Raw genomic sequence first — 26,288 nt, 5'->3', positions numbered from 1 at the left:
AGCGGTGCGGCCCCATACTGACCACGCCAGCCCTGCCCTGACGGCCCTGGCACCGGCACCGGCCTGGCTCGGACCGCACCGGCTCGGACCCCACCGACACCGGTGCTGCCCTGGCCCTGACCGCCCTGGCACCGGTACCCGCCTGGCACTGACCGCACCGGCCCGGCCCGCACCGGCCTGGCTCTGACCTCCCTGGCACCGGTACCGGTACCCGCCTGGCACTGACCGCACCGGCCCGGCCCGCCCCGGCGCTGCCCCGGCCCTTCCCGCGCTCCCTCGGCCCGTGCCCGGTACGCTTCTCCTCATCCTGCGGTCAGGCCTCGCTGCAGGGCCGGTCCCGAGCGGTTTCTCTTTGTTTTCAGCGTTCGCTGTGGGCTCTCACGCTCGGGTGGGGCCGCCCTGGCTCCTCGGCATGACCGGTCTGCCCTCGGCTCTGCTGCTTTCCCAGCCAGCAAACCCCTCGCCCTCGCTGCTCTGTGTGGTTTTTTATGAATTTCACCTGAATAAACTCTTTCTGGGCGCTCCTTTGTGTCCAAGACTCGAGGGGTTTTAATCGCAAACGTTCAGAGTAAGAACCCCTCTGTACCTCTGTGCCCCTGTGTAAAGTATTAGGTAAAAACACTTTTTTTAATTTGATACCATTCTGCAGTTCGAGCAGAGCCGTGGGGGAGAGAGCATAGTCGTGGGAAACAACAGAATTTTTTGCAGAAACAAAGCTGATAATGTTTGGTTTTTTTTTCCTGTAGACTGTTTTTGGATGTGAAGGATGGACTTCTCAGTGATTACTATTGGACAAGTACAAAATGTGCTTTCTGCTATGCAGAAGAACTTGGAGTGCCCAATATGGTATGTCAGAGAATAATATCAGAATGGTTAATTTTTTGGAGATGTGTTTTTTATTCTCATTTCTTTGAAAATGCTTTGTCAATTCTATGGCTTACCAGAAAGCAAAGAGATTTGTACTTAGAACTAAAACTATTGATGTTTTGTAAGGCTCAAATGAGAAAGTGCAAGAAGAAACTTACATTTTGCTCTTATATCCTATATTTTGCTTTTCTGTTAAAACCTGAATGTGTCAGTCCTATACTCAATGAGGGGAAAAATTTATCTGATTGGATTAGAGGATTGTTTGTAAAGCTGTGTGGCTTTTGTCCCTTGTCTCTGAAAGGTGAATGAGGTCTGTAGTTCTTTAATGTTGCATTTAATATCTTGCACTTCTTTAATGCGAGCAGATGCTGAAATAGCAAAGGTTCTGGTTGAAGTCTATAACCTCTGTGCTCCTGGTTTTGTTTCCCTCTCTGTAGCCTGGACGTGGTGCAAGAGCCTGTTTCAACAAAATGTGATCACATTTTCTGCAGGTAGGTTTGAAAACTTGCAAGTGCAATGCAGTTTTTAATTTCCCCATATAATGGTTTGGGGTCTATCATTTTTTATTCCATATATACCAGTTTTAATTCTGTTTCTTCAGTGCTAATCATGTATGTAGGCTATGTTTTGATAAGTTCATGTGTAGCTACTTGAGGGGGAAAAGTCAATTCTGCAGAAGAGAGAACTGCAACTTGAAAATGCATCAAAGGGGATCAGTTAACTCACTGTAACCCCAGAACAAGAATGCATCCTTGATTCACTAAGTGGTGAATGTGTGCAGTCGCTTTTAGGGACAATAATATCCTTCCCTTGCAACCATCACAAGTGTTCTTTCTTTCTTTCCAGATTCTGCATGTTCAAACTTATCAACAAAAAGAAAAAAGGTGTGGTGGAGTGTCCTCTGTGTAAGACTGAAGTTACCAAGAGGTGAGGAAATCATCTTTGTGAGGGGCTGGAGGATGAGGTGTTTGAGCTCTGAAGAAAGAATAACAATAGGCTTAAAATATATTAGCATAATATATTAGTTTATTTAATTATTACCGTAATAGATTTTTATTTTATATTTATTAATTTATATTTATTTTTCTTCTGAACTACAGAAGGGGTTCTTTAGGAAGCTGCCTATTCCTAAAGGAATAAATGTAGTATCTTACCTCAGTGTGTGCTTTTTCCAGGTGAACACACCTCTCTCAACAAGTGTCTGTGCTGGATTGGTGTTTAATCCTGCAACTGATTTCTCTCTGCTAAACCTGTATGAGAAAATGATATTTTGTGATCATTTCAATTCCCAGAGTAATGGTTCTTTGGGGGAATTTGTTATTCCATGGCAACAATTTCTTCTTGTCTCATCTTCCACTTGGAAGTTTTACTCCTTTTCTGGTTCAGCCAAAATTCTAGAAATATTTATAGTTACCCTGTTCATTTGTCTTAAAATAACTGAAGTGCTGATGTTATTTCAGAAGTCTGAAAGAAAATTCCAGATTTAAGCAGCTCATTGAAGGACTGTTGGAAACTATCCGTGCTTTTGAGCTTGACACTGGAGTGAAGTGTAAGTGTTGTGAATTTATGTCCCCAGTTTGGTTTCTTTTAATGAGGTTTTGACATATCATGATTATTAAAAGGTATCCCATTCTAAAATAACTAGAATTAGATCCTGCTCTTGCTTGATTATCTATATAACCAAAATTGGTTGAGAAAATTAGTTGGAAGGACCAAGATCTTAATTGTTACTTGAAGAGTGCTCAGAATAATCAGACCAGAATAATTCAACAAATTTCCTTTCTTGGATAAATATTTTTCAGCTGTATATGCACTAAGTGCACAGAGTCTACAAAAATCCATTTCATTAACATATCATGAGTCATACTCAGTGTAAAAATGTGTAATTTTTCTAACCTAATAACATGATTTAGTTTTAAAGAGTCATCACTTTCCCAAAACATCCACGGAAGCCACTGCTGCTGAGTCCCTGTGTAAAGAAAGTTCTGTCATCCAAAGTAAGGGCTTCAGAAACAGGAGGAAAAGTGCTAAAGGAAATGGACAAGAAAACTTCACCTTGGTAACTGCTTTTTCCTGTTTTATTTCTGTGGATTGTTTAAAAATGTCTTTGGAATGTGTATAAGTGCATAAAAGTGGATAAAAGAATGAAGTGGGAGATTTTGGGCTGATCTCAGATTGTTGTTTGATCTGGGTAATCTGGACAAGGACATCTGTATATTTTTGTTTTCCTCACCTACTTGAGAAAGATGTTTGCATAAAAATGACCTGAACTTACACATAATATTGCCATAATGCAGTCTGGTACCAAAGCCAGGATTGAAAACTTCCCCCTGCTTGTTTCATGAGGCTTTTTACCTTTTTGGGAAAAGAGTTTTTACCTTTTTAGGGGCAAGGGGTTTGTAGGGTTTTTACCATTTTAGGGGCAAGATCACAACAATGTCTCAGGATTCACAAGGCATTACCCAGCTTGGGGTATTTGCTGACTGTCCATGTTTCTGTTTCCATCTGCTTCATGCTGAATAGAATATTGGACAATACAGAATGTAAGGTCAAGCTGTTATGATTTGATCTGTTAAATGCATGGTGCATTGTTTCTATTGTTTCTATTTCGTTTCTATTTCATTGCTGCTGTCAATATTATAAATTCCTTCTCTTGTGCATAGAAGCTACCAATGCATATGAACCAAGTATTTCTATCAGCCCCCTGTTCAAGTTGAAATAGCTGTGAATTTTTTTTTAATACCCCACTGTTGTAAATAACTATTCCTTTCTGTTTTCCTGGCAGCAGGAAGCTAGTGTGAATATTCAGCTGGCAGATGCCAAAATGTGTCAGCCAAGAAACCAACCCCAGAAATCTGGTTCTCAAAAGGGCACTTATGTGGAGTTTGGTAAGATCTGTTCTAAATCCACACCAATTGATCCTGTGTACAATGCTTGCAAAGTAATGAAAGGGGATTAGGTTCAAAGTCTTTATCAACACTAATTTCTACTTAACACCCAAAATTACAGCAAAGGGACAAATTATGGAAAGTTCCAAGTTGGCAAATCCAAAGAGTTTTTTTACAGAATTATATCATGGCAAATAATGCTGCTGTAGAGAGCCCTTAAGCCTTGGTGCCCACAGTCCAGAGAAGGAATTTACAGATGTGCAAAAAATTACAGCTAAAGGTGGTTACACTGTTTTCTGAAGGATACTAAGCCTTGTCACAGTGCTTGAGATGAGGATGAAATCTATTTGAGATATTGATATTTTTTGCTATCTATCCTAGCTTTTCAGAATTTTACTTTATCTGGTGTTGACTGCTATGTAAAAAAAGACAAATGCCTTGCATAGCTTATTTTTTATGCTGTTCCTTCAAGGAAGGAATTGAGTTTGTTTCTTCACTTTTCCCCTTATTGTCTCTGCCTGGAGGCATTTATTTGAATATATTTCTCTAACTTCCAGCTCAAAATTTGAAATACTTGTAGCTGCTTTGTGTATAAATTTAGAAATGAGAAAGTAACTTTTAGGTGATTAACTCTTAGTTACCAGTCACTGTATTTAAACACAGCTTGATGCTGGAGCCATGTACATAGTTTTACATGGAAATCATTAAAATTAGGTAAAATACTTCACAATTGAAGTTGGTTTCATCTGCTAAAAGCTGAAAGCACCTAGAAGGGAGTAGGCATGTATGAGATATTCAGAAAACCACTGAATCTGGTTATCTTCTCCTGAATCATTCCAACCAGAGTAACAGATTATTTGTTTTCAGGCTCTGAATCATCTGAAGAGTTTTTTAAACAGGCAACCAAAACTGGGTGAGTAAAGGTGATAAAGGAATTCATATTTTCTACAGACAGTAGTTCAATATTCTCATTTCCTGTGTTCTAGTTTCTTGGCATAGGACTGATATAATTCTTAAGCAGACAAATGATTTTCAACTTTGAGGGCATCAGGGTAGCATGGGGAGCTGAATTCCAGCAGTTTGCCATATTACATGCTTTAAAAATTATTTCTAAATGTTTTGTTGTGGACATAGATCTTCCATAGAAAAGCAGGTACTGTGCTTTTTTAGAAAGTAAATAATAAATTCAGGATTGCATAAGAAAATCTTTTAAAGAAGTGGCCTGCAGCTCTGGAGAGATCTGCTTGTGGTGTCAGTTGTGCAGCTTGACTTCTCCAGAAATTATTTCAGAGAGCAAAAAGGGAAAAACAATATCATCTTCTATTCTGTCTGGTATGGTTTAATCTGTAATGAAAGTAGATTCCCTTGCCCAGCAGGTTTGAAGACAAAGGAGCTGTTCAGATTTCTTCTCAAGTCAGACTGGAAGAACTTGAGAAGAAAGGGAATGAAAATTCTTGTCATGCACAGCCTGACAAGCTGGGTGCCAAGGAAATAACACTGCCAGGTATCTTGGGTGTGTTGTTATTTTGGTGACAGAGGTGATTAAGCCTGAAAGAGATCACAAGTTAACATCTTTATTTCACATGATTTTTTTGTACAAAATTGCTCCCAGTCTTGTATAATGCAGTTCTGTTGATGCCTACAGCTAATACAAGACTGTTCCTGATACAAAATGTGGATGTTGTATCCACAGGAACAGAAAGGAAGGAAAAATATAAGACTTAATCTATTCTATGTGAGTTGTATTACACGTGAAAAAGCACTGGCTGGTAATTCATGTAAAAATTTAGTAATATGATCTTTCTGCCTTTCTCTAGTGGGAGATTTGTGCAGTGTAATATTCTGGTTAGTGGAGAAATGAGAGTAGGTTTTTTTTCAAACAAAGTAGCCATTAAGCTTGTTCTTGTGCTTGTGTGTGTAAAATAGAGGTTAATAATTTATTATACCAATAAATCTAACAGGTGAAGGTGATTTCTCAGAGGAATGTTTGAGCAAGAAAAGCTCTCAGAGCATCACTGAATGTGCCAAACCTGACCAGGTGAATGTGGCTGGGTGCCAGAGTTCTCCTTTGGATGCTCTTGCTGTGGAGCTGCTCCCAGAGCAGTGTGACAGAGCAGGGGGTGCCAGTCCCACCCTGAATGGGGACACATCACTCTCTAAGAGCACAGAAGAAATGGAGCAACAGCAAAGGCAGCACATCAGTGAAAACCAAGAGTCTGATTTAGAAGATGGCTCAGAGAACAGGCTGGATAAAAGCAGGGAAATGGATACTGATGTACAAAGTGTGGAAGCTGTAGAGGGATATGAGCCTGAGAATGACTCCTCCCAGGACAAAGAACTTCTGCCTCAGGCAGAGCCACTTCACTCTGCCCCCCTGAATAAAGTCTCCACAAAGAGACTGAAGCAGAGCATTCAGAAAGTCAACGAATGGTTTTCCAAAAGCAACGAGATCCTGTCTTCCAGTTCTTCAGGGGATGAGTCTGCTGCATCAGCTGATGTTTCAGGTGAAGGAGATCTGGGTTTGTCAGATAAAGAGTCCTGTGTTTCAGGAAGGACTGACCCTATGGCAGATTCCATGGGAATTGCAGCAGTGGAAGGAAAAAAGAGGTGGTCAAAACAAACAGCAGAAAACATCAAAGACAAAATATTTGGCAGAACATACAAGAGAGGGAGGAAATCAAATCCCCCTTCTACCTTGAGAGACATTTTGCCTGCTAGACAAAAGGAAGATGTGGCTGCTGCTCAGTGCCTGGAGGATTTCAGCAAAGACAAACTCAAACGAAAGAGGAAAACTGCCCGTGTCCTGCAACCTGAGGATTTCATCAAGAAAAAAGATACAGGAAAGGCAGATGGGGGCCCTCAAAGTGGCAATGGGGGCCTTGGAGATGCTGAAAAGAAAAGCTGTGATGAAAGTGTGGCTGCTAATGAGAGTCACCTCTCCCAGAACAGAGCAAATAATCCATTGACAGAACCTGAGCAAGGAGGAGAGCCCACATGGAAAAAAGCTGCTGAGAAGGTCCCTACCCAGCACTGTGATGGGGAACCAGAAATGTATAACTGTGATCAGAAAAGCACCAAAAAGAGAAGTTCTGCAGCAAAAAGATGCAGGCATTCTAGCAGAACCATGTGTGCCCTGCAGTTGGTGGTGGACAGAGGCTCTGGTTTTCCTGATGCAGCTGAGCCACAGATTGACAGCTACCCAAGCAGTGGAGAGCCCAGGAAAGCTGGTCCTGAGCAAAAGCCAGGCAGGTGCAGCAGAAGGCTTCAGTTATTCTCTGAGGAAATGGCAAAAGAAACAAGGCAAGGAGTAAAGGGAGCCAGAAATAACAGTGATCATGGAAGGTCTGTCTCTGGAGACCAGAGGAACGTGGCAGCTCGCTCTGCTGAGTGCACAGACCCCTGGGAGCCTCAGGAGGAGTTGAGTTACAGGCCAGTCACTAATTTGGAGGGAGGGGATCTGCAGGCAAATGAAGTGCAGGTTAATCTAAAGAATTTATCTGACACTGCAGGAACTGGAAAGAGTCTGTTCAGTCCTTCATGTCTGCCTTCAAACTGTGCTTCCACTGTGCCTGATACAGGTTCTCAAGACAGTAAAATACTTGGTAGCCCCCTCCTCCTGCAGCTTCCTTCAGTGTCTGCTGGGCAAACTGCTTCTCCCCAGACTGAGGAGGTGACTGAATCAGCCACTGCTTCTCCCCCACAATGTGGGCATGATTCACAACGTGTTCCAGGGGATTTCAAAGCTGACAAGTTGCCAGTGGCTAAAACTGTTTTGGAATTGACTAAGGAAGCTGAAGACAGTGACTTGGACACACAATATCTGAGGAACATATTCAGGCATTCCAAGCGCTCCTCCTTCAGCCTTTTTCAGACTCGTGCCATGGCAGATCCTCCTTCTGAAAGCTTCAATCTGTCATGTGCTGCTCAGGTAGAAAACAAAGCTAGCAAACAAATACAACCAGAAAGCTTGCAAGAGGAGAAAACAGCTGCTCAAAACCTGAGCAGGGGTTCTGAGAAAGATGAAGAGGAAGAGAAGCTTAAGACCTGTGAGTCTGCACGTGTTGATCCTGTGCCTTGCTTTGCTGTCAGCACAGGGGAGCACAGGGGTGACATTTCACAGGCTGCAGAGGAAGGGACTCTGACACCAGCAAGAGCAGGGACTGCTCAGGCTGAGCACAAAAAGGGATTGCTGCAAGAAGAGCAGGGCAATGAAAAGCCAGTGTCAAATGAGACAGGGATAGAAAGTGAGCTGAGACAGAATCCCACTGAAAGTGATGGAAGCCAGAGTGATCAGAGTAACACAGAGGAGCATGAATCCAGACAAAATGATTTAAACACAGGCCAGGAAAACAGCTTCAGTTCAGATAGCAATCAGGCAGGAAAGACTGGAGTTGTTGATTGCACAGAACCAATTCTACATTTTCAATCCCCATCAATGTTTTGTTCTGCAACTTGTCAGCAAAGCCCTGCTGAACTCACTAGGACAAAAAGTAGCAAAAGAGAAAGAAAATGTGTAAAGGGGGATGAAGAAGAAGCAGCCCAAACTGTTAGCACAGCTGCAGAGGCTCTGGAAGAACCTCTTGGAGAAAATGGTGGCCCTACAGGTTTGTCTGAAAGCCCCAATGCCTTGCTGTGCTCTGATACTGACATTGAGGAGAGCTCCAGCTTCTGTGACATTGATAGGAAGGAGCAATCTGCAGTGTTTGTAAAAAGTGCCAGTGCAGAGCTGCAGAGTAGAAATGCACATTCTAAACCAAGACCTCAAGGGCCTCGAAGGCGGGTGCAGAAGCTGCCATCTTCAGATGAAGAGTCCTGTGAGGATGAGGAGTTACCCTGCTTTGGGACGTTCATCTTCAGCAAATCAGCCAGCACACCTGTGCAGAGTGAGAAACAAGGGGCACCTGTGGGGGCAGAGTGCCCAGGGAGCCCCAGTGTGCAGCCTCTCGGGGTCAGTCATGGTGGCAGTGTTGTGCAGAAGGTGCCAGAAGCTGCCCTGAGCCATGCGTGTGCTTCACCAAGCCAGGAGTCTGAATGCTCTGTCAACTTATTTTCTTCCCAGTCCAACATGTCAGAAGAGTCACTTAATGGAGCACAAGAACTGAACAAACATTTACCACAAGCTCAGGTGTCCAAACCAATGAGCAATGCAAGTGACAGGAAAGAAACTTCTCAGAATCCTAGTGGAGGGCTGAAGGAAACCAAAGATGAAAGCCAAGAAGACCCAGACATGGGAGCAAACCTAGGTACAAACAGGATTTTTCTCTCTGCAGCTGTGTTTGTAATGTCCTTACAACAAGGGTTGTGGTGTGGGCATGGAAGTTTTGTTCTGTATTTAAGAACAGAACTCTTCTAGAAGAATCTATCAGTCTTAATCAAACAAAAAACCCCCTCAGTGGTTTATTTCCTGAAAATTATGTTCTCCCAGTGCTCTTTGTTCAGAGCACAAATAAACAGACTGACTATCTGATGGGAGTTCATTTTTGAGGGCAGTGCTGGTTCTCTTACTGCAATGGGATGCTTCCATTGTCAGCAAAATTTCCCAGCCTATCCAAGCTTTTTCCCCAGATGAAATGTTTGTTGAAATTTGCTGTAGAATTTTGTAGTGAATATTTTGCCTTTTTTATGGCCTTTGTAAATATTTAGGGCTCTTTCCTCCCTGTTGAAAGCGAATTCTGTTGAAACACTGAATTCTGTTTACTGTGTCATGTGTGTGACGTGGTGCTCTTTGAAATATTCACTTAAAGGAAATCTGTCCTTCTAATTTCAACATTTTAAAAACTTGTCACTTCAGTGTTATAATGTTTTAGTTCTCTAAAATTTCCACATGCTAAGTCATTCTGGATAATGTTGGTTGTTTTGTTGTTTGGTGGAGTTTTTTTCTTTACCAAGGAGGTTTTGGGTTTTTTTTCTACCTTCTTCAAGGTGAAGCATCTGGATCTGACAGTGAAATCAGTATTGTAGAAGATTCCTGTGGGGCATTCTCTCAGGGTGAGATCCTCACTACACAGGTGAGTGAGTTATGCACTGAGGGCAGGAGCAGCCTGCATTCCAGGAGATAAGCAAGCTGTGAAGTCACCACAGTGGAAAATTCCTTTCATCATAATTCTTTATCACTAAATGACTTCCAAAAGCATAATTAATGAAGAGCTGCAGAGCTGCTTCTATGCCATTATTTGTCCAACTTTTCCTCCCCTGGTGACCTGACACTGCAATGGCCACAGCTTATTATGTGCTATTGGTTACAGGGCTTAATTATGGGAGATGCTAATTAATGCATCTCCACCCTGGGCCAGTGCTGGAAATGTCAGCTCCCTATATTTAAAAACTTTAATGATAAGAATATATAAGAATTTGGTGATAAGAAGTGGATTTATTACAATATGATATTTAGAAGCAGACACTTGTCTTCCTTGTGTAAAGATTAAATCAAATAATTCCATATTAGAGTATTATAGGTACCAGTCCCAGCAGGCAGTGTCTGATGAAAGGTGTGTCTAGCAGTGCATTTTTTGTCTGCTCTTAAAATCCTGAATGCTCTCAGTGGCCTGACTTTATGTATTGGGTGATGTAGGATTTGGGCTGGGGGTTCTGATAAAGAGAAGTAGAGAAATCAAATTGAGGCTTGGGTTTCTTTTGTTTTGCTTTGGGGTTTTTCTTTGTCCTGTGTGACTTTAAGGTAAATCTTATGGCAACTCTCTCTTCAGCATTTTCAGCCCTATGGGCTTTATGGATGTCCAAAAAGAGTGAATTGAATTTTTGTGCTTTAGGGCTGTATTGGGTGATTTGTGCTCTGGGAGTTCAGCTGAGGGTTAGGGGCTTGGGAGTTTTGTTTTTCTGTTGGGTTTCTCTTTGTCCTGTGTGACTTTAAGATAAATCTTAGGCCAACTCTCTCTTCAGCATTTTCAGCCCTATGGGCTTTATGTACATCCAAAAAAAAAGTGAATTGAATTTTTGTGCTTTGTGGGTGCTTCTCCTGTTTACAGCACCGGTGGAATGTGCTCAGCTGGCAGGACACCCCAGCTCCTCCTGTAGCTTCATGGATGGATTAATGGCTCTGGGGCTGTGGGATTTGGGTTTGGGGTGTGGGGATGGTTTTTCCTGTTGGCTTGGGAGTTTTTATGGCTTCAGTAACAAAGAGGCTCCACACGGTGCCAGTGCTGGAGCTACAAATGGAATATTCAGTTCTCTGGAAATTGCTTCATCATGTAAAGGGTTTGGGCTTTTAAAAAGGTCTTTTGAAACCCTTTGAGCTATTCTTATGCTGCCTATGGCATGGTTTTGATCATGTAATTTTTGAGGAGGAACATAAGGAAGAATATTATGAAATGTTTTAGTCCATTAAATGATCTTTGGAGCTTTTAGTAGCTGTGGAAAATGAAGACTCAATTTAAAATTTAATAATGAACATCATGGATTGAGCTACTAATGGAGTTTGGACAAAATTACTTTCAAATAAATTAGTGCAGGAATTGTGTTGTTTTCTGATGGATTAAACTCTTGAGGCATCTAACCTGAAATAACATGACTGGCAAAATGAGTGTGTGGTTGTTTGGGTGCTTTTGCTTCTTACATGGGATGTGTGAATTATTTATTCCAGCAAAAGCACCACAATCACCTTTTCAACATGTGGCAAAAGTTTAATTCAAAACCGTTTTGCTATTTCTAATTTTCAAGTGTTTGTTAAAGAGATGAATGCTGAGTTTGCTTATGTTGGCATCCTTGTGCTCCTTTGCAGCAAAAGAATGCTATGCAAAATAGCCTGAAAAAGCTTCAGCAAGAAATGGCTGCACTTGAAGCAGTGCTGAAGCAGAATGGGAGCCAGAACTGTGGAGTTTTACCTGTCCAGAGGGAGCTGCCACATTCCAGTACTGAAGAAGGATCTGAAATGGATCAAACAAGAGAAGAAAAAGCCAAGTCAGTGGTTTTGTTTGGAGTTTTGGGGTTTTTTACGTTTATTTCTAAATTTTTTATTAAAAAAAACATCTTAAGTATCCCTGAGCTTCTGGGAAATTACAATAATTTCACTCTTGCTACATTTTTCTGATGCTTAAAAGAGTGAAAAGGAATTAAATCAATTTCTCTCTCTCAAGGTCCCCAGAATTGATGCTTTCAGCTTCTAAATCCTCTTTAAGGAAGAGATCAGATCTGGAGAAAGGCCCTGAGCGTGCCTGGGCTCCACAGAACAAAACTCCCTGTGAAAAGACAAAACCTGAGCAGGAGCACAGGCAGTGTCAGCTTGGAGCAGGTAACATTGGAGAGAAACCCAGTGCATTCTGATTTCTGGTGGTTTGCTCCTGTCCTTTTCATGTTTTTATATCTTGGCAAGATACAACTTTTTCCTGTATTTTAATTTATATATTCCTGGTCATTTTATGGTCATTTTAGAAAGGTGTTGCTACTTTGGTAGCCCAGCTGTGTGGCTGCTCATCAAATGGGGTGTGAGAGCTTTTTGACAGTAATAAGAGTTTTTCTGTCTCACTTCTAAATTCAGACACAAAGTTCACCAGGTATTTTAGTGTCTTGGCTATAGGTCAGGAAAAAGTAATGTTGGAGGCAAAGATGGGGTAAGAAACACAAAAGGAGAGGAAGTAACTGCAGAATTTAAACCTTCTGCCATGGCTACAAGAAAAATGCAGTTTTCTCAAGGAATAATTTCTTGTTTCCTTCAGAAAATGCAGAGGAGCAGAACTCTGGGACCACGCAAAGCAGTGCATCTGTCTCATCAGATCTTTTTGGAAATGTGACCCAGAGTCCAGAGAATTCTTCCTCCTCTGTAAGGCCTTTAACCCCTCACACTGCAGAAGCCACAGCTGGGCCTGCAGTGGCTCAGAGCACTGGGAAAAGCTCTGGCCCAGGACACAAATTGAAAAAAAGTGAATGTTCTCCTGTACCTGTTCTGCACAATGCAACTGGCAAAGAAAATGCTGCAAATCCAGTGGGGACCAAGAGGAAAGAAATGTCAATTGTGGTCTCAGGTCTAAATCACAGTGAGCATGTAAGTAGATTTCAGAATTTGGAGATTATTTAGTTAATAATTCCTGATTACCACTGTAATCCTCAATAGAGAGATCTCTAAGTGTAATAAAAGTGATCTTGCAGGAATTGCAGAAAACTGTTACTTTAAAGTAACTATCCTATTAAATTATGCTCCAAAAAACTGGGGCTGTTAAGGGGGGGGGGTTAAAACTGTTCCTAACTATTATTTTCTGAACTCCTTTTCAGTTGGTGGTCCAGAAGTTTGTGAAAAAAACTCAGAGCACTTTATCTAATCACATTACTGAAGGAACAACCCATGTCATCATGAAAACAGGTTTGTGGGGAGCTGGGGACCAAACCCTCTACTGACAGACCTGATAGAATTTTACCTTCAGTGTAAACACCAAGCAGACAGGTCAGCAATAAATTGAATAAGTTTAAGGAAAAGGAATTGATTGTTTTCTCTACTGCAAGTTTTTTGTTCAAGCTTGTGAGTTTTCTCATTCTATTGCAGAGAATCAGTGTGAGGGCCCGTTTTCCCCTGTGTAATTCAAAGTTAATGTTGTTTGCTATTTGTTTCTTCAGCTGTTTGCTCCTGATGTTCAGGTGTTGACAGCACACTAGTGTGAAGTAGTTCAGAACCAAGCAAAAAGAAACAAAGATAGTTCCCAAAGAAGTCATGCATTTTTATTGAATCATTTTTCAAAGGGCTCACAATTGGTCCATGTGATGAATTTCTGCTCATTTCCTTCAGTTTAATAACATCATCATAGTGGATTTTTGAACCTTTGTATAGTTGTGAGATTTTACTGCTGCACTTCTCTGCATGTAAAAGCAAACATTCTTTGCTACCCTGAGCTGTGGTTTTTTGCTAATGGCAAAACTAGAAGAGGTTTTGCTGTTGTTTGGCAAAACTAAAAGGGGTTTTGCTGTTGTTTGGCAAAACTAAAAGGGGTTTTGCTGTTGTTTGGCAAAACTAAAAGGGGTTTTGCTGTTGTTTGGCAAAACTAAAAGGGGTTTTGCTGTTGTTTGGCAAAACTAAAAGGGGTTTTGCTGTTGTTTGGCAAAACTAAAAGGGGTTTTGCTGTTGTTTGGCAAAACTAAAAGAGGTTTTGCTGTTGTTTGGCAAAACTAGAAGGGGTTTTATTGTTGTTTGGCAAAACTAGAAGGGGTTTTACTGTTTTGTGGCAAAACTAGAAGGGGTTTTACTGTTGTTTGGCAAAACTAGAAGGGGTTTTACTGTTTTGTGGCAAAACTAGAAGGGGTTTTACTGTTGTTTGGCAAAACTAGAAGGGGTTTTACTGTTGTTGGGCAAAACTAGAAGGGGTTTTGCTGTTGTTTGGCAAAACTAGAAGGGGTTTTACTGTTGTTTGGCAAAACTAAAAGGGGTTTTACTGTTGTTTGGCCTGCAGATGAGGAGCTGGTGTGTGAACGGACCCTGAAGTATTTCCTGGGCATTGCAGGAGGGAAATGGGTGCTTGGTTATCAGTGTAGGTATCACTGCTTCTGGAGGTCAGTGGTCTTTGCCTCCCTTCTGCCAGGAATGCAGTCCTCACTTGTTGCAGTAATGAAAAAGGATCTCTTCATGCCTTGCCATCTGATGTTTTGCAGTGTTTCTTCTAAATACTTCAAAAGAAATTGAAATTAAGAAACACAAGCAGCAATATCAAGCTTCTTACTCTTGTCAATGACTTACTGTTTCTGCTCCCCACTGTGGCAAAAGCCTTTTGTCCCTCCTAATTTAAATCTTTGTGATTCATGGCATCAATTAGTGTAAAATTAGTATTATTTCTAAATGGTAAAAAAATTCTTTAAATATTTTGTGTTATACTGTATTCCTTTAGTACAAATACCTTCAGTTTAATGTAGCAATGAAGTCAGAATACTGGAAGAACCATTTTCCTGGATAGAATGACTTTTCTTCTGATCTTTTTATTTAGGGATAATTCAGTCTTTTAAAGCAGGAAGAATACTGGATGAGGTAGGTCTTTTATCTTGAGTGAAATGTCAAATGGTTAAGAAATGCTGTTACATGATGGACTTAGGAATTTATTTGTGTTGTATGGACAGATACTGTCTAAACATTTAATATGAAATTTTAGCTCTGAAACCTGGGGTTCTGGACTTATGAGTTTATTTGTATTGCACAGACAGATACTGTCCTAACATTTAATATGGAATTTAGCTCTGAAACCTGGGGTTCTGGTTTTACCAAATCCATCTTTAGGCCCTGTGCATGCACTTAATGAGTCCCTATTATTTTTTAACAGGTTATAGACATTATTTTTTATAAGTGTTCCTACTGATATTAATAGGTTATAGCATAGAGCAAAAGATCTAATCTTTGCTTAAGGAAATAATGCTATATACAGATAATTTCTAGCAAATGAGACTTTACTGATAGACCCAGTCTTGGAGTGTGCTGCTTCTTTTATTTAGTTTGCTAGATTACCATACAGTTTGAGTAAAATCTGTTTATTTAAAAATTGCCTGATGCTGCAGGGGTTTCATACTCCAGAATTTCTCTTGCAAAGCCTTTTAATTCATCTTCTGAATACATTCATAGATTTTCAGTTCTGAAATCTGACACTTTCCTGCTTTGAAGCAGAACTCTGACAGGAAAGTGTTCTCAGTCTCTTCACTTGTGATTCCCTGCTTTGCTTGTGTTCCAGGAGCACTTTGAAGTCAGAGGAGATGTAATCAATGGGAGAAACCATCAGGGGCCCAGGAGGGCCAGACAGGCCCTGACTGAAAAGGTACAAAGCACATCAGGGATGCAAATTCTGTCCTGCTCTGTGCTGGCTGAGCTTCTGGAGCTTCTCCCAGTCTCTCTGTACACAGAGTTGTACAAATGAATCATTTTTATCCATGAAGGGTGAGCTCTGTCAGCAGCAGAGCAGATATTCTGTAAGCTTGGAGTGAATGCTGTCTTGTTGTAACAGAAGGTTAGTGGTCTTTAATATTCTTTTAGTTTTATTCTTAAATTCTTTTGGTTTGTAGGTTACAAAAAGCTTTGGATATGCTTTGTGAAATAGTCATAGCTTCATAGTGCAATGATATTTGCAATGAAAACAGCAAATAAAAAAACCCCAGCATATAAAGCATTGTTCTTTAAAAAGCCCCTATAACTCTGACATGTTCTTTGCTTTTCAGATCTTTAAAGGCTTTGAGATCTGTTGCTGTGGGCCCTTCACTGACATGACTACAGGTGTGTCATTGGATGGATGCTTAACATAAAAAATATTTGGAGGGACACTGTGCATGCATTCCCTAGAATTGTACATTTGACCTCTTCTTGGATAATTTTTTACCTCTTTTCCTGTGTGGGGTAAGGTGTAGGTAAATCATTTCATCCAGTTCTAGCTCCAAATGGAGTGGAAATGTTCTCTTCTATTTGGATGTCCTCAGACAACCCCCTGGCAATTCTGCTACATTTCAAACTAGGCCTTTTATCTCGTTCATCTCTGGATAAATTATCTAGGAAAGGCATTAATGTCATGCTGTCTGCTAATTGCTACTGATGCTCTTGATCTCTCATATTGGAGCATTTTTTCTTCTGCCTTAGTAAACAGTTCCTAAGTATCCTTTTCCTAGCAGTTGACACATCCTTATTGCAGCCTCCTGTCTATAGGAGCAAGTGGTAGAAATTAAATTTAACAAAGCTAGAAGTTAATATATAAAGAAAAAGCTGTTCAGCATAGCTTCATTTTTTTATTTTTAAAATTTAATCAACTATGTTACAAGTTTTTGAAAAATTAATTATTTTTCTACTTCAAATATTTGTACATGGCTTCCCATTTTTTATGGCTTACTCAGCAGATACTTTCTGATTTATCCAATATAACTTTATTTTTGACTGGGTGCAATATACTCACATTTCTTGACATTTACAGTAATTGCTGCAAAGGATGCAGTGCTTTCACCTGCTGCAGTGATCCTCAATTTTGGCTCTTATACTTGAGAGACTTCATCTTCTTCACTACCAATTCAACAAATTGGTGCAAATTAAGTACTTTGGCTACTTTTGTTAATGAGAGATAATCACAGTTCAGACTTGTCATTTTTAATTTCCATTTCACCTCTTGCATCCTTATGAGAAGAGGAAATAAATTGTGACTTTTTCAGGGTTTGGTTTTGTGCAGAGCTGTCTGGGGGGTGAGGGAGGGGGGAGTTGATGTTCCCTAGCAGGTTTGGAAGTGAAAAGGTTTTGGTTTTTTTCTACTCACATCTTCTTCAAATGATGGTGGTTTGTGAATTGGAACAAACACTTAGGGAATAGTGTCAGCTTCAATGTGATAGAAAACACTGAAGTGACTTGGCACTGTCACATTTTCTGAAAAATCCCTTCACCAGGCTTTCTTCTCCTGTGTTTTGCTGTGTGGAATGTGGTTTGGAGATTGTTTGATTGGTTTCATGGGAATTGTTTTTATTTAATGACCAATCACTGTCAGGCTGTGTTGGGACTCTGGAAGGAGTCAGGAGTTTTCATTATCATTCTTTGTAGCCTTCTGTCTGTATCCTTTCTCTATTCTTTAGTATAGTATAGTATAATATAATATAATATAGTATAGTATAGTATAATATAATATAGTATAGTATAATATAGTATAGTATAGTATAATATAATATAGTATAATATAGTATAGTATAATATAATATAGTATAGTATAGTATAGTGTAATATAATATAGTATAGTGTAATATAATATAGTATAGTATAATATAATATAATATAATATAGTGTAATATAATATAGTATAGTATAATATAATATAATATAATATAGTATAGTATAGTATAGTATAATATAGTATAGTATAGTATAGTATAGTATAATATAGTATAGTATAATATAGTATAGTGTAGTATAGTATAATATAGTATAGTGTAGTATAATATGGTATATAATATATGATTTAATATAGAATATAATAGAATAATCAGCCTTCTAAGAACATGGAGTCAGATTCTCATCTCTCCCCTCGTCGGGGTTGTCTGCAAATTCCACAGTGACTGAACTGATTTCATCTGATTTCTTCAGAGCATCTGGAGTGGATGGTGGAGCTCTGTGGTGCCTCTGTGGTGAAGCAGCCTGACCTGTTCACAGCCACAGCTGTAAGTGCTGAGGAGTTTTTACCCTCCCACAGTTGCCAGAGCTGCCAGCACAGCCTGGCAGTGCCCCCTGGCTCCAGGCCTGGCCAGCCCTCACTGGGAGACTCCCTTGGAGTGGAGACATGGTTGCTGTTGGCCACATCACTAATTTGTCTTGAAATTAGCACTGAGCCTTCCCTTCTCAGCTCCAAAAGCCTTTTAGTGACTGAGTGTAGTCACAGAATTCCTGGAGAGAAATCACAGAAGGATCTTAGGAACTAATGTCTTTCTCCCTCTACTTAAATTCCTCTCTGAAATTAGCCCAGTTATTGCTCTCTGTAAATAGATATGAGAATTATATAAGAACAGACAACAACAGCATTTTTATTCTTGATCTTTAAATCCTAGAATTCTACTGCAGTTGTGGTTGTGCAGCCAGATGCTTGGAAGGAAAACACGGATTATGGAGGTAAAGCAACATTTTTCTGAGCTGCTTTCTGGTACACATCAAGTGTCTTTATCACACCTGTCCTTTTAGTAGCTAAATATCAGAGGGTTGTAGAAAAATCAAAATTCTGCTGCATGGAGATGGAAGTATGTCCTTCTAGATTTTCTTAGAAGACAAAGTCTATTGTTTCAAGAACCAGCAATAGTTTGAAGAGCTGCTCTGGCAGATGAAATCTATTGCCTCAGTTGTCCTCTGTATCATCAGCTTTACAGAAACTTTTCTAATTTAATAGATTTGAAGAGGTGGGAAAGGGTGTCCTTAGAGGACCAGTAAGATCTAGGAGACAGCCTCAGATGGAACAAGATTCCCTTGGTCTGAAAAGGTCATGTTAAAAAGCCTTAACAGATGTAGTTTTGCATTTTTTTTCTTTTAAGCAAAATGCTCAGGAGAAGCCATGAGGCTTTGAAAGTGCATGGGGGGTTCTGGAAGGAGTGGGAGCTAGTTGGGCTACACTGAAGTCCAACAAAACAGTGGAGCAGGATGATGGTGTAAAAAACCCAGCTGTTTCCATGGCACTGGAAAAAAAGAGAAAATAAAAATGAGGAATGAGGAAGAACAGTCTGAAAACACTTCAGTAATTTTCTGTTGCTTCTCTTAATGAGACTCATTGCTTGTCACACACTCAGTGTGTCTGGGCAGACAGGAGCCAAAGCTCTGTCACTGAGATCCCAAATGAAAAGATAACAAGTGCATTCTTTAATTTTAGTGTTTATGCTGTGCTGTTCACTGCTTCCTGCTTGGCCAGCTCTGCTCTTGGAGCCCAGCATTACCTGCCTTGAAAGGCACTGCCACATCTCTGCTTTTTTAGCAAGCCTTTTAAAAAGCAAACAGCTTGTTCTGAAAGACATCAGTGGCCTCACCTTCAGCTTGTTTGGAGCTCTGGATAACAGCTGCATCATTTATTTCTCTGTCTTTGTCTTGCAGCAATCCAGCAGCAGAGCAACGTTGCCCTGGTAACTCGGGAGTGGGTCCTGGACAGCGTGGCTTGCTACCAGTGCCAGGAGCTCAGTGCTTACCTCGTGTCCTGAGGGTGAACAGCAGCTCTTAAAAATCATAAAACTACTGAAATGTTGCCCTCCAGAAGGTGGAATTACCCACTGTTCTTTAAAGCTTTAGATTAGCTGAAAGGACTGTGAGATTATAAATGTTAAACAAATTTTAGAAGTTAGAGAATGTAGTGTATGGCCTCCTCAGAGAAATGGTGATGTGTTGTTTGCCACTGCAGCCAGTTCCTGTTTAAATACTTGGGGACAGTCATTTCCCTGGGGACATTCCTCAAAAGAGGAATATTGGGCTTGGGGTTTGAATTGAAACATAGCTGCACTCTGGAATAACCTCTGTATTTTCATTCTGCTTAATTACAAACCCTGGATGCTATTTTGTGATTAATAATGCACCAGCCTTGGCCACTGATTGATTATGGTTGTGTTGAAAACTCTACAAACAGCTTTCCTGTGTGCATCACAGTGCCAGAAACCTAACCAGAAACACAGGTATGGTCCCCAGAAATGCAAGGATTGAATCCAAACAGAAAGGAAGGCTTAAAACCAGGTTTAAAAGGCTTAAAATTTATACCAGTGCTGTCAGGCTGATTTCTAAGTGTATGTGGCACTGTGAAAGGATAATGAATAGATGCATCTTAGTATCCTGGTGACCCATGATAAGCCCAAAAATATCTGCTTCTAATAGTCCCTGCTTGCAAAATGAGGCTGCAAAGAAATTGGCTTTTTATGAAAGAAAATATCTTGCTTGTTTCTGTTGCCAAGCAATTCAATTTCATATCTAATTTTGTACTTTGGGAGCAGAACTGCTTGTTTAAAAAGCAAAAAAAAAATGTAGCTAAGTTCATAAAATTGTTTTGTGATAAGATGCTGCTGTCTTGGAAAGTTACAGAAAGTATGTTTATAAATATTTGAATGCACAGAATAAAATTATTTTGGCAAATATTTACCTACTTGTTTAGCTTTTATGTGAACCAGTCCCTCAGTCTGCATTGAGGCATGTGTGGAAAAACCACCTTAGTCCAACCTCCTGAAATGGGGAAGGAAATGGAGAAGGTAAAAATGTAAATGAGAATTTCAGAGATGCAGTCAGAACTGCAGTTGCTGTCAACCTGAGGAGTGGAAGTGTTATCAAGTCTCCTGCAGCTGCCAGGTGCAGGTAGGCTGATCAAGCATTGCTGCTGGCAGTGTGAGAGCTGAAAGCATTTGCTGAGCTGCTGTTGCCTCCTGTGTGACAATTGCAGAGCCCCCAGGCTGCTCAGCACAGCCTCACCTCCAGCCTGCTGCTCTTATCTCTGCAGCCCATGCTGGCAGTGGCTATTTGATAATCTACATTTCAAAGGACAGCTGGAGGCAAGGACCGAACACTCACTGCCTGGTGGATTCGAGGAAAAGGCCAAGCACAACTGTTTTGCTTTGTGAAATTGTGAAATTGTCCCCAGATATTGATGCAAAGATTCTCTCTATCAGGTCAGGATGATTGTCTACAGGAATGACACCCACGGTGCTGCTGTTCCTCCTTGGAGGTGATTAAATCTGTGGAAACTCTTTCTGTAAAGCATTATCTGTGAACTTTCCTAGTGATCTCCACCTGGTCTAAGATTTGAATGAAGTGGAATGATTTCCAAGCAGCTGAAGCCAAGGAATGCTTCCAGAGGAGGCCAGGGAAGCTGCTGAGGCCTGTCCTGGAGCCCAGGTGCACCTCTCCAGTCACAAAGTTCTGAGTTCTCTGTGGGTCTGAGAAGCCTCAGAGGAGACACTGGGGCACCTGGCAATGGCCCTGCTTTGGTTTTCAGTGGCCTCTGTCACATCAGTGCCCTGTTCCAAGCAGGTGCTCAAACCCCCAATGTAAGAAGTGACAAAGAACCCCTGATGTAAGGTGAAAACAAACTGAGAGTGAACCACCTGTCTTTTCCATGTGTTTACTCTGACCCTGGCTGATTTCTGCAGCTGTCAAGGAATCACCTCATTGCATTGAATCAATCAACCCATTGTAATCAATTAAAATGAATGTATGTATGCAAAATGGCAAATGCTTCCCTCAGCAATGGCCTCAGGGGAACAGGGTGTCAGCAGCCATGCTCTGCAAAGCTTCTTTCATTTCTCTGAGCCAATAAATACAAATGGTGAGCACTTCAGGACCTGAATATTAATGCAGGTAATTAAAGATGGGGTTTTTTCCTAGCAGATGACTTTGTGCCAGGCCCTGGCCTGGAGAGGCTCCATGAGCAGAGCCTCCTCCCTGCTCTTGCCTGTGTTGCAAGAACAGAGCCTTGGCCCTTGATTTATCCCCACAGAAAGGTGGGAAGGGGGGCACAGAGGACATCCTTAGGAAAGACAGCCATGTGCAAGACCCCGATAAAATTTCCTCCTCCTTTTTGACTGTGCTGGTTGATATCAAGGTCGTGAACGAGCGCAGGGTGCTGGAGTGAAATTGTGACTGAGCCTGACCCGTGGTTCCTGCTGCCTGTGCTTGTGCTCCTGGGCAGGGGCTGCTGAGAGCAGCAGAGCAGCCCCAGCCCTCTGCAGCTCAGCCTGGGCTCCTTCCCAAGGAAATCTCACCCAGGGCACTCAGCAGGGCTGGGCCTGGAGCTCCTTGGCCACCTGAGTCCTGCTGGGCTCTGGGGTGACACCAGTGCAGCTCTGGGGTGACCCCTCCCCTGCAGCAGTGATCCCTGGCTGAGAGGAGAAACACAGCAATCATTATTATAACAAATAATTATTTGTTGTAATCCTCTAAAATTGAGGAGAGGTAAAGGAATGCCCTGTCTGTACCCAGGTCTGTCTTTACCCAGGTCTGTCTTTACCCAGGTGTGCTTTCCCCACGCCCAGCTCCTCCTTTCCATCATTTCAGCTGCTGTGGGAGCAGGGAAAGGACGATTCTGCACTCTGGGTGCTGCAGTCAAAGCAGGACGCAGAAAGGGTCAGGGCTTTGCAGAGAGCTGCAGGGTGATCAGCAAATTAATGAGCTGCTCCCCCAGCCCTGTGCAGCTCTGCCAGCAGGGCTGGCATTGGTATGGGCAGCACACACTGGCACAGATGCACTGCTGGTGGCTTGGCAGGAAATTCACTCTCCTTTCCCCCTTCTCTGCAACTCTCAAGAGAAATGTTAGCTGCAAGGCTCACTACTCAGATCTCTCTTAAATTCACTGACCACAGAAAAACTTTAATTTATAATTTAAAAGTTTAAAAAACCCCCAATAAATTAATAAATATTAATTATAAAAATAAAACTTTAAAATTAATTATAAAATATAAATAAATAAAATTAATATTTCTGTGCTTGGCTCCTCTCAAATTCACTGACCACATAGAAATTTTAATTTAGAATTTAAAAGTAAAACACAAAATAAATAAAAATAATAAATTAATAAATAGTAATTATAAAAACAAAATTTTAAAATTAATTGTAAAATAAAAATAAATTAATTTATAAATAAAATTAATATTTCTCTGCTTGGCTGTTCTGAAATTCATTGACCACATAGAAATGTTAATTTATAATTTAAAAGTTAAAAAAATAACATAAAAAAGTAATAAATTAATAAATAAAATATTAATTATAAAAATAAAATTTTGAAAGTACTTCTATAATAAAAATATAAATTGATAAATGAAATTAATAGTTCTGTGCTTGGCTGTTCTCAAGGAATGGGTACAGGATGCACAGAACAGCCTGCACCCCTTATGGGGAATGGCACTGAGTTTTCTCCCTGGGACAAGGGAAAATAGGTTTTCTTCATTTGCTAATCTAGAGAGAAAGTCTGGCAAGGAAAAAGGGCATCCTAATGGCCAATGGGATCAGCATGAGCTATAAAAACTCAGCTCCCCAAGGAATGAATGCAGCTTTTCCACCATCAGCCTCTGAAATTCTGTCACAGTCCCCAGCCCAAGGAAAGGCTCTGCCTTGACAAATAACCACAATCACAGGTGAGACACAGATTACAGAGAATTATTTGATGTTTTCCTCACCCACACCTGGTTCCAGCCATGATCACAGCCTGTCAGCACTTGGCTCCTGGGGAGTATTCCTCCTCTTCCTCTAAAGTATAAATTTTGATCTGTGTTTGTCTGATCCTGAGCTGGTTTGAGGTGTTTCTCTCACCAGCACCGATGATTTTGCTGCAAGGGATTTCTTAAGCCGAAATAGAACCTCAGTAAATCAAAGCCTTTCAAGCCAGGAATGAGAAAGATGTGAGAGTGCAAGCAGGGAGGGAAACCCTCCACACACCTCCCAGGAAAGTTCCTGATGAATAGGGCAGGATGAAGAAAGGAATGGAGAGCTCATGGGAAAGGGCTGACCCAGCAGCCCTGCAGGGGTATAAATATCTGCCCTGAATCACTGCATTCCCCTTGGAGCAGCTGCCCTTGGTCAAACCCTGCCTGGGAAGGGCTTGAAAAGGATCTTGGCAGCAGCTCTGCCCTCAGGATCTCTGCTGCTCACTGTGACCCCCAGATGTGGTAGAAATTCTCTTTTCCCAGCCCGGCAGTCAAAGAAGGAGTCAGAATCTTCTGTTCTCATTCTCAAGGTTGTTTATTGTTTCTTATCTTTCTCTGGCCTGCCGAGGTCCGTTCAGCAGGTCAGACAGAGGCACACTGGTGTTATTTTTTATGCTAAAAACTACATGTACATTATTTACCATAACTTCCAATACCTATCACCTATGTTAGACAGTGAGCTTCTACCTTAAACCAATCCAAAAGTGCCAACATCACAGCAGAAGATGGAGGCCAAGAAGGAGAAAGACTGGCCATGCCCAGATTCCTCCATCTTGCCTCCTGAATCCCCATTCTAAAAACCCAAAAAATCTATTTTTCACCCTGTGACAAACTAATTATTATTCTACTTAGACTTTCGTGGCTTGCAGATCCTCATATAAGGTTGGTAATTTTTTCCACGGGTCATCATCAAAGTCACAGGCATCACTCTGAGAGGGGGGAGACCCTGGGGTCCTGGTGATGGATTTGGGCGCTGCTGGAAAGACTTTTCACCACTAAGAACTCACCACAGTGGCTGCAGTGGAGTCCAGACCAGCAACATTTGGTTTTCCAAGGCTCACAGGCTCAGTGATGTCACCCAACCCTGAGATTCTGTGATTTAATGCATGAATTCTGAGGTACAGGGCACCTGCCATTATTAAAAAATAATTATATAGTAATTAAATAATAGAGTTTGAAAACTGCAAGGTCAAATCAGAGCAAAAATTGTGAGGCTGATGGTTTTGCAGCAAGTGATCTCATTTCATTCCTGGAAGGGTAGAAGTCTAAACAGTCTGGGAGTGGATATAAACATTACAAAATACACTGAGTAAAGATGCATTCTAATACTGGAGGGGTAGCATGCCTGAAATTTTCAGATCTGCAGTAAAGAACTACATGGGTGAAGTCAGGGGGATGACTTAGATCTGGTTATGTAACTATCAGTGTGTGTGCGAATTTATATTTATATTTATTTTTATTTTTATTTTTATTTTTATTTTTATTTTTATTTTTATTTATGTTTATATTTATGTTTATATTTATATTTATATTTCTCAAACATTCAGTTCTAACTCCTGTTGCTGCAGTTGCAGAAGAAATTAACTCTTAGCTGCTTTTAATTTCTTTCCATTTGATCACCCATTCTCCTTCCTTTTCCCTTGGGTCCCCTGCTTGTTAATCTTACAGGTCATGGAGCTTTATTAAAATAACACACCAGGAAGACATTGTTAATTATTAATAAAGGCTTTATAGATTTCTTTTCAATAATTTAAACTCATTATGGTCAAAGCTATTACATTAAACACCAGATCAGTTAGTACAGATGGGATTGCTGACAGGGAATTGTCACTGTAATGTTATCCTGGCTTGGAAGGTGTCCATTAATTAACACTTAAAGCCCAAGTTGGAGTCATAAGGGTGTTTTGTCCTTACCATCTCACATATAGTGATTTGTGGGAATCAGAAAAACAGAAACCTCCACAGACACTGAGGGATTTGATCTGCAGCCTTGGAAGAAGCTCAGATCGATTGATTGTAAAGATACAATACACAGATATTAAGCAGAAAAATCCTAAACTTATTTTTCTATAGTTGTAGGTGAGGATACGCCTTAAGTAAGTGAGAAACTGGACTGAGAGGATGGTGAAGGGTTATATAAAATAAAAAGGGTGTGGTTGTATAAAATAAGCTGAGTTTAGAAGTTCTAATAGAAGCCAATGTGTGCAGGTGAGTTAGAGGTTGATTGGATAAAAGGATCTGCAGTGCAGCAGAAGTGAGTGAAGGTGATAGGTTAGAAAAGCAAAATAAATCCTGCTGTAACTGTCTATTGGGTTAGAAAGTTCTGTATTGCCTTGGCACAGAGAACTCGTGACTACTTTGGGCTGAGGCTGAATTCTTGCTCCTCCGAAATCTCACAGCCCCTGAGACCGACGTTTGTCTGAGCAATAAATCATTCTGAAAATGGTGCCAGCCCTTCATTTCCAGCCGTGGCAATGACAGTGATCATCTCTCATTAGCAACCTGCTGAAAGGGCCACTGAGGGGTTGGTGAGCCAGTGCTGCGGCCTTGGAGCCCTTCCCCGAGCCCTGCTGGGGGCTGGCATCACCCAGCCCTGCCTTTCCCAGGGCATTCCCTCCCTCCCTGCTGCTGCTGCTGCTCAGGCTGCTGCCCTCACCCTCAGCCCCTGCTGCCCTGCCAGGTGGGAAAAATGCGTATTTTATGATTGGCTTTTCGCAAATATTCAAGTGAATATTATATGTGCTATGTCAGAAAGTGATGCTGTATTAATTTTCTTAAGTAGTGTGTTAAGTATAGTTTTAGGTTGTAACAGAATGTTAAAATAGAAACTATGCTATGGAAGATACTTTTTAAAGAAAGGACTTGCACTGAGATAGCAGCCACAGGACACCTGAATCTTTCAGACAAAGAGAATTCATTGCTCCATTATCAGAAGAAACTCACTTCTTCCTGCCTTGC

At 41.0% G+C, this 26,288-nt stretch overlaps 1 protein-coding gene across 1 annotated transcript; it reads left to right on the top strand.

Annotated features, from left to right (window-relative positions):
* The first annotated feature begins 766 nt into the window (after positions 1-766).
* On the top strand, positions 767-20,276 carry BRCA1 (BRCA1 DNA repair associated). Its single transcript, XM_066566878.1, has 21 exons — positions 767-846; positions 1,305-1,358; positions 1,714-1,794; positions 2,328-2,416; positions 2,781-2,926; positions 3,653-3,755; positions 4,623-4,668; positions 5,132-5,268; positions 5,717-8,998; positions 9,678-9,763; positions 11,491-11,669; positions 11,846-12,000; positions 12,425-12,750; positions 12,978-13,065; positions 14,144-14,221; positions 14,672-14,712; positions 15,404-15,487; positions 15,885-15,939; positions 17,773-17,846; positions 18,231-18,291; positions 19,255-20,276. Exons 1-21 carry the CDS (start codon positions 767-769, stop codon positions 19,356-19,358), a joined length of 5,349 nt encoding a protein of 1,782 aa, XP_066422975.1. The 3' UTR covers positions 19,359-20,276.
* Positions 20,277-26,288: the final 6,012 nt, after the last annotated feature.

This window comes from Molothrus aeneus, chromosome 28, assembly GCF_037042795.1.
Source record: "Molothrus aeneus isolate 106 chromosome 28, BPBGC_Maene_1.0, whole genome shotgun sequence".
In the NCBI taxonomy this organism is placed as follows: domain Eukaryota; kingdom Metazoa; phylum Chordata; class Aves; order Passeriformes; family Icteridae; genus Molothrus; species Molothrus aeneus.
Note: the sequence above shows the minus strand (reverse complement) of the source record. Positions and strands in the feature narration are given on the sequence as shown.

Excerpts from the sequence above, each read along its gene's own strand:
- BRCA1 (XM_066566878.1), top strand. The coding sequence starts at position 767 with ATGGACTTCTCAGTGATTACTATTGGACAAGTACAAAATGTGCTTTCT. Across the intron at positions 4,669-5,131 it reads AAACAGGCAACCAAAACTGG|GTTTGAAGACAAAGGAGCTG; the intron begins GTGAGTAAAGGT and ends CTTGCCCAGCAG. Across the intron at positions 15,940-17,772 it reads CTTCACTGACATGACTACAG|AGCATCTGGAGTGGATGGTG; the intron begins GTGTGTCATTGG and ends TGATTTCTTCAG.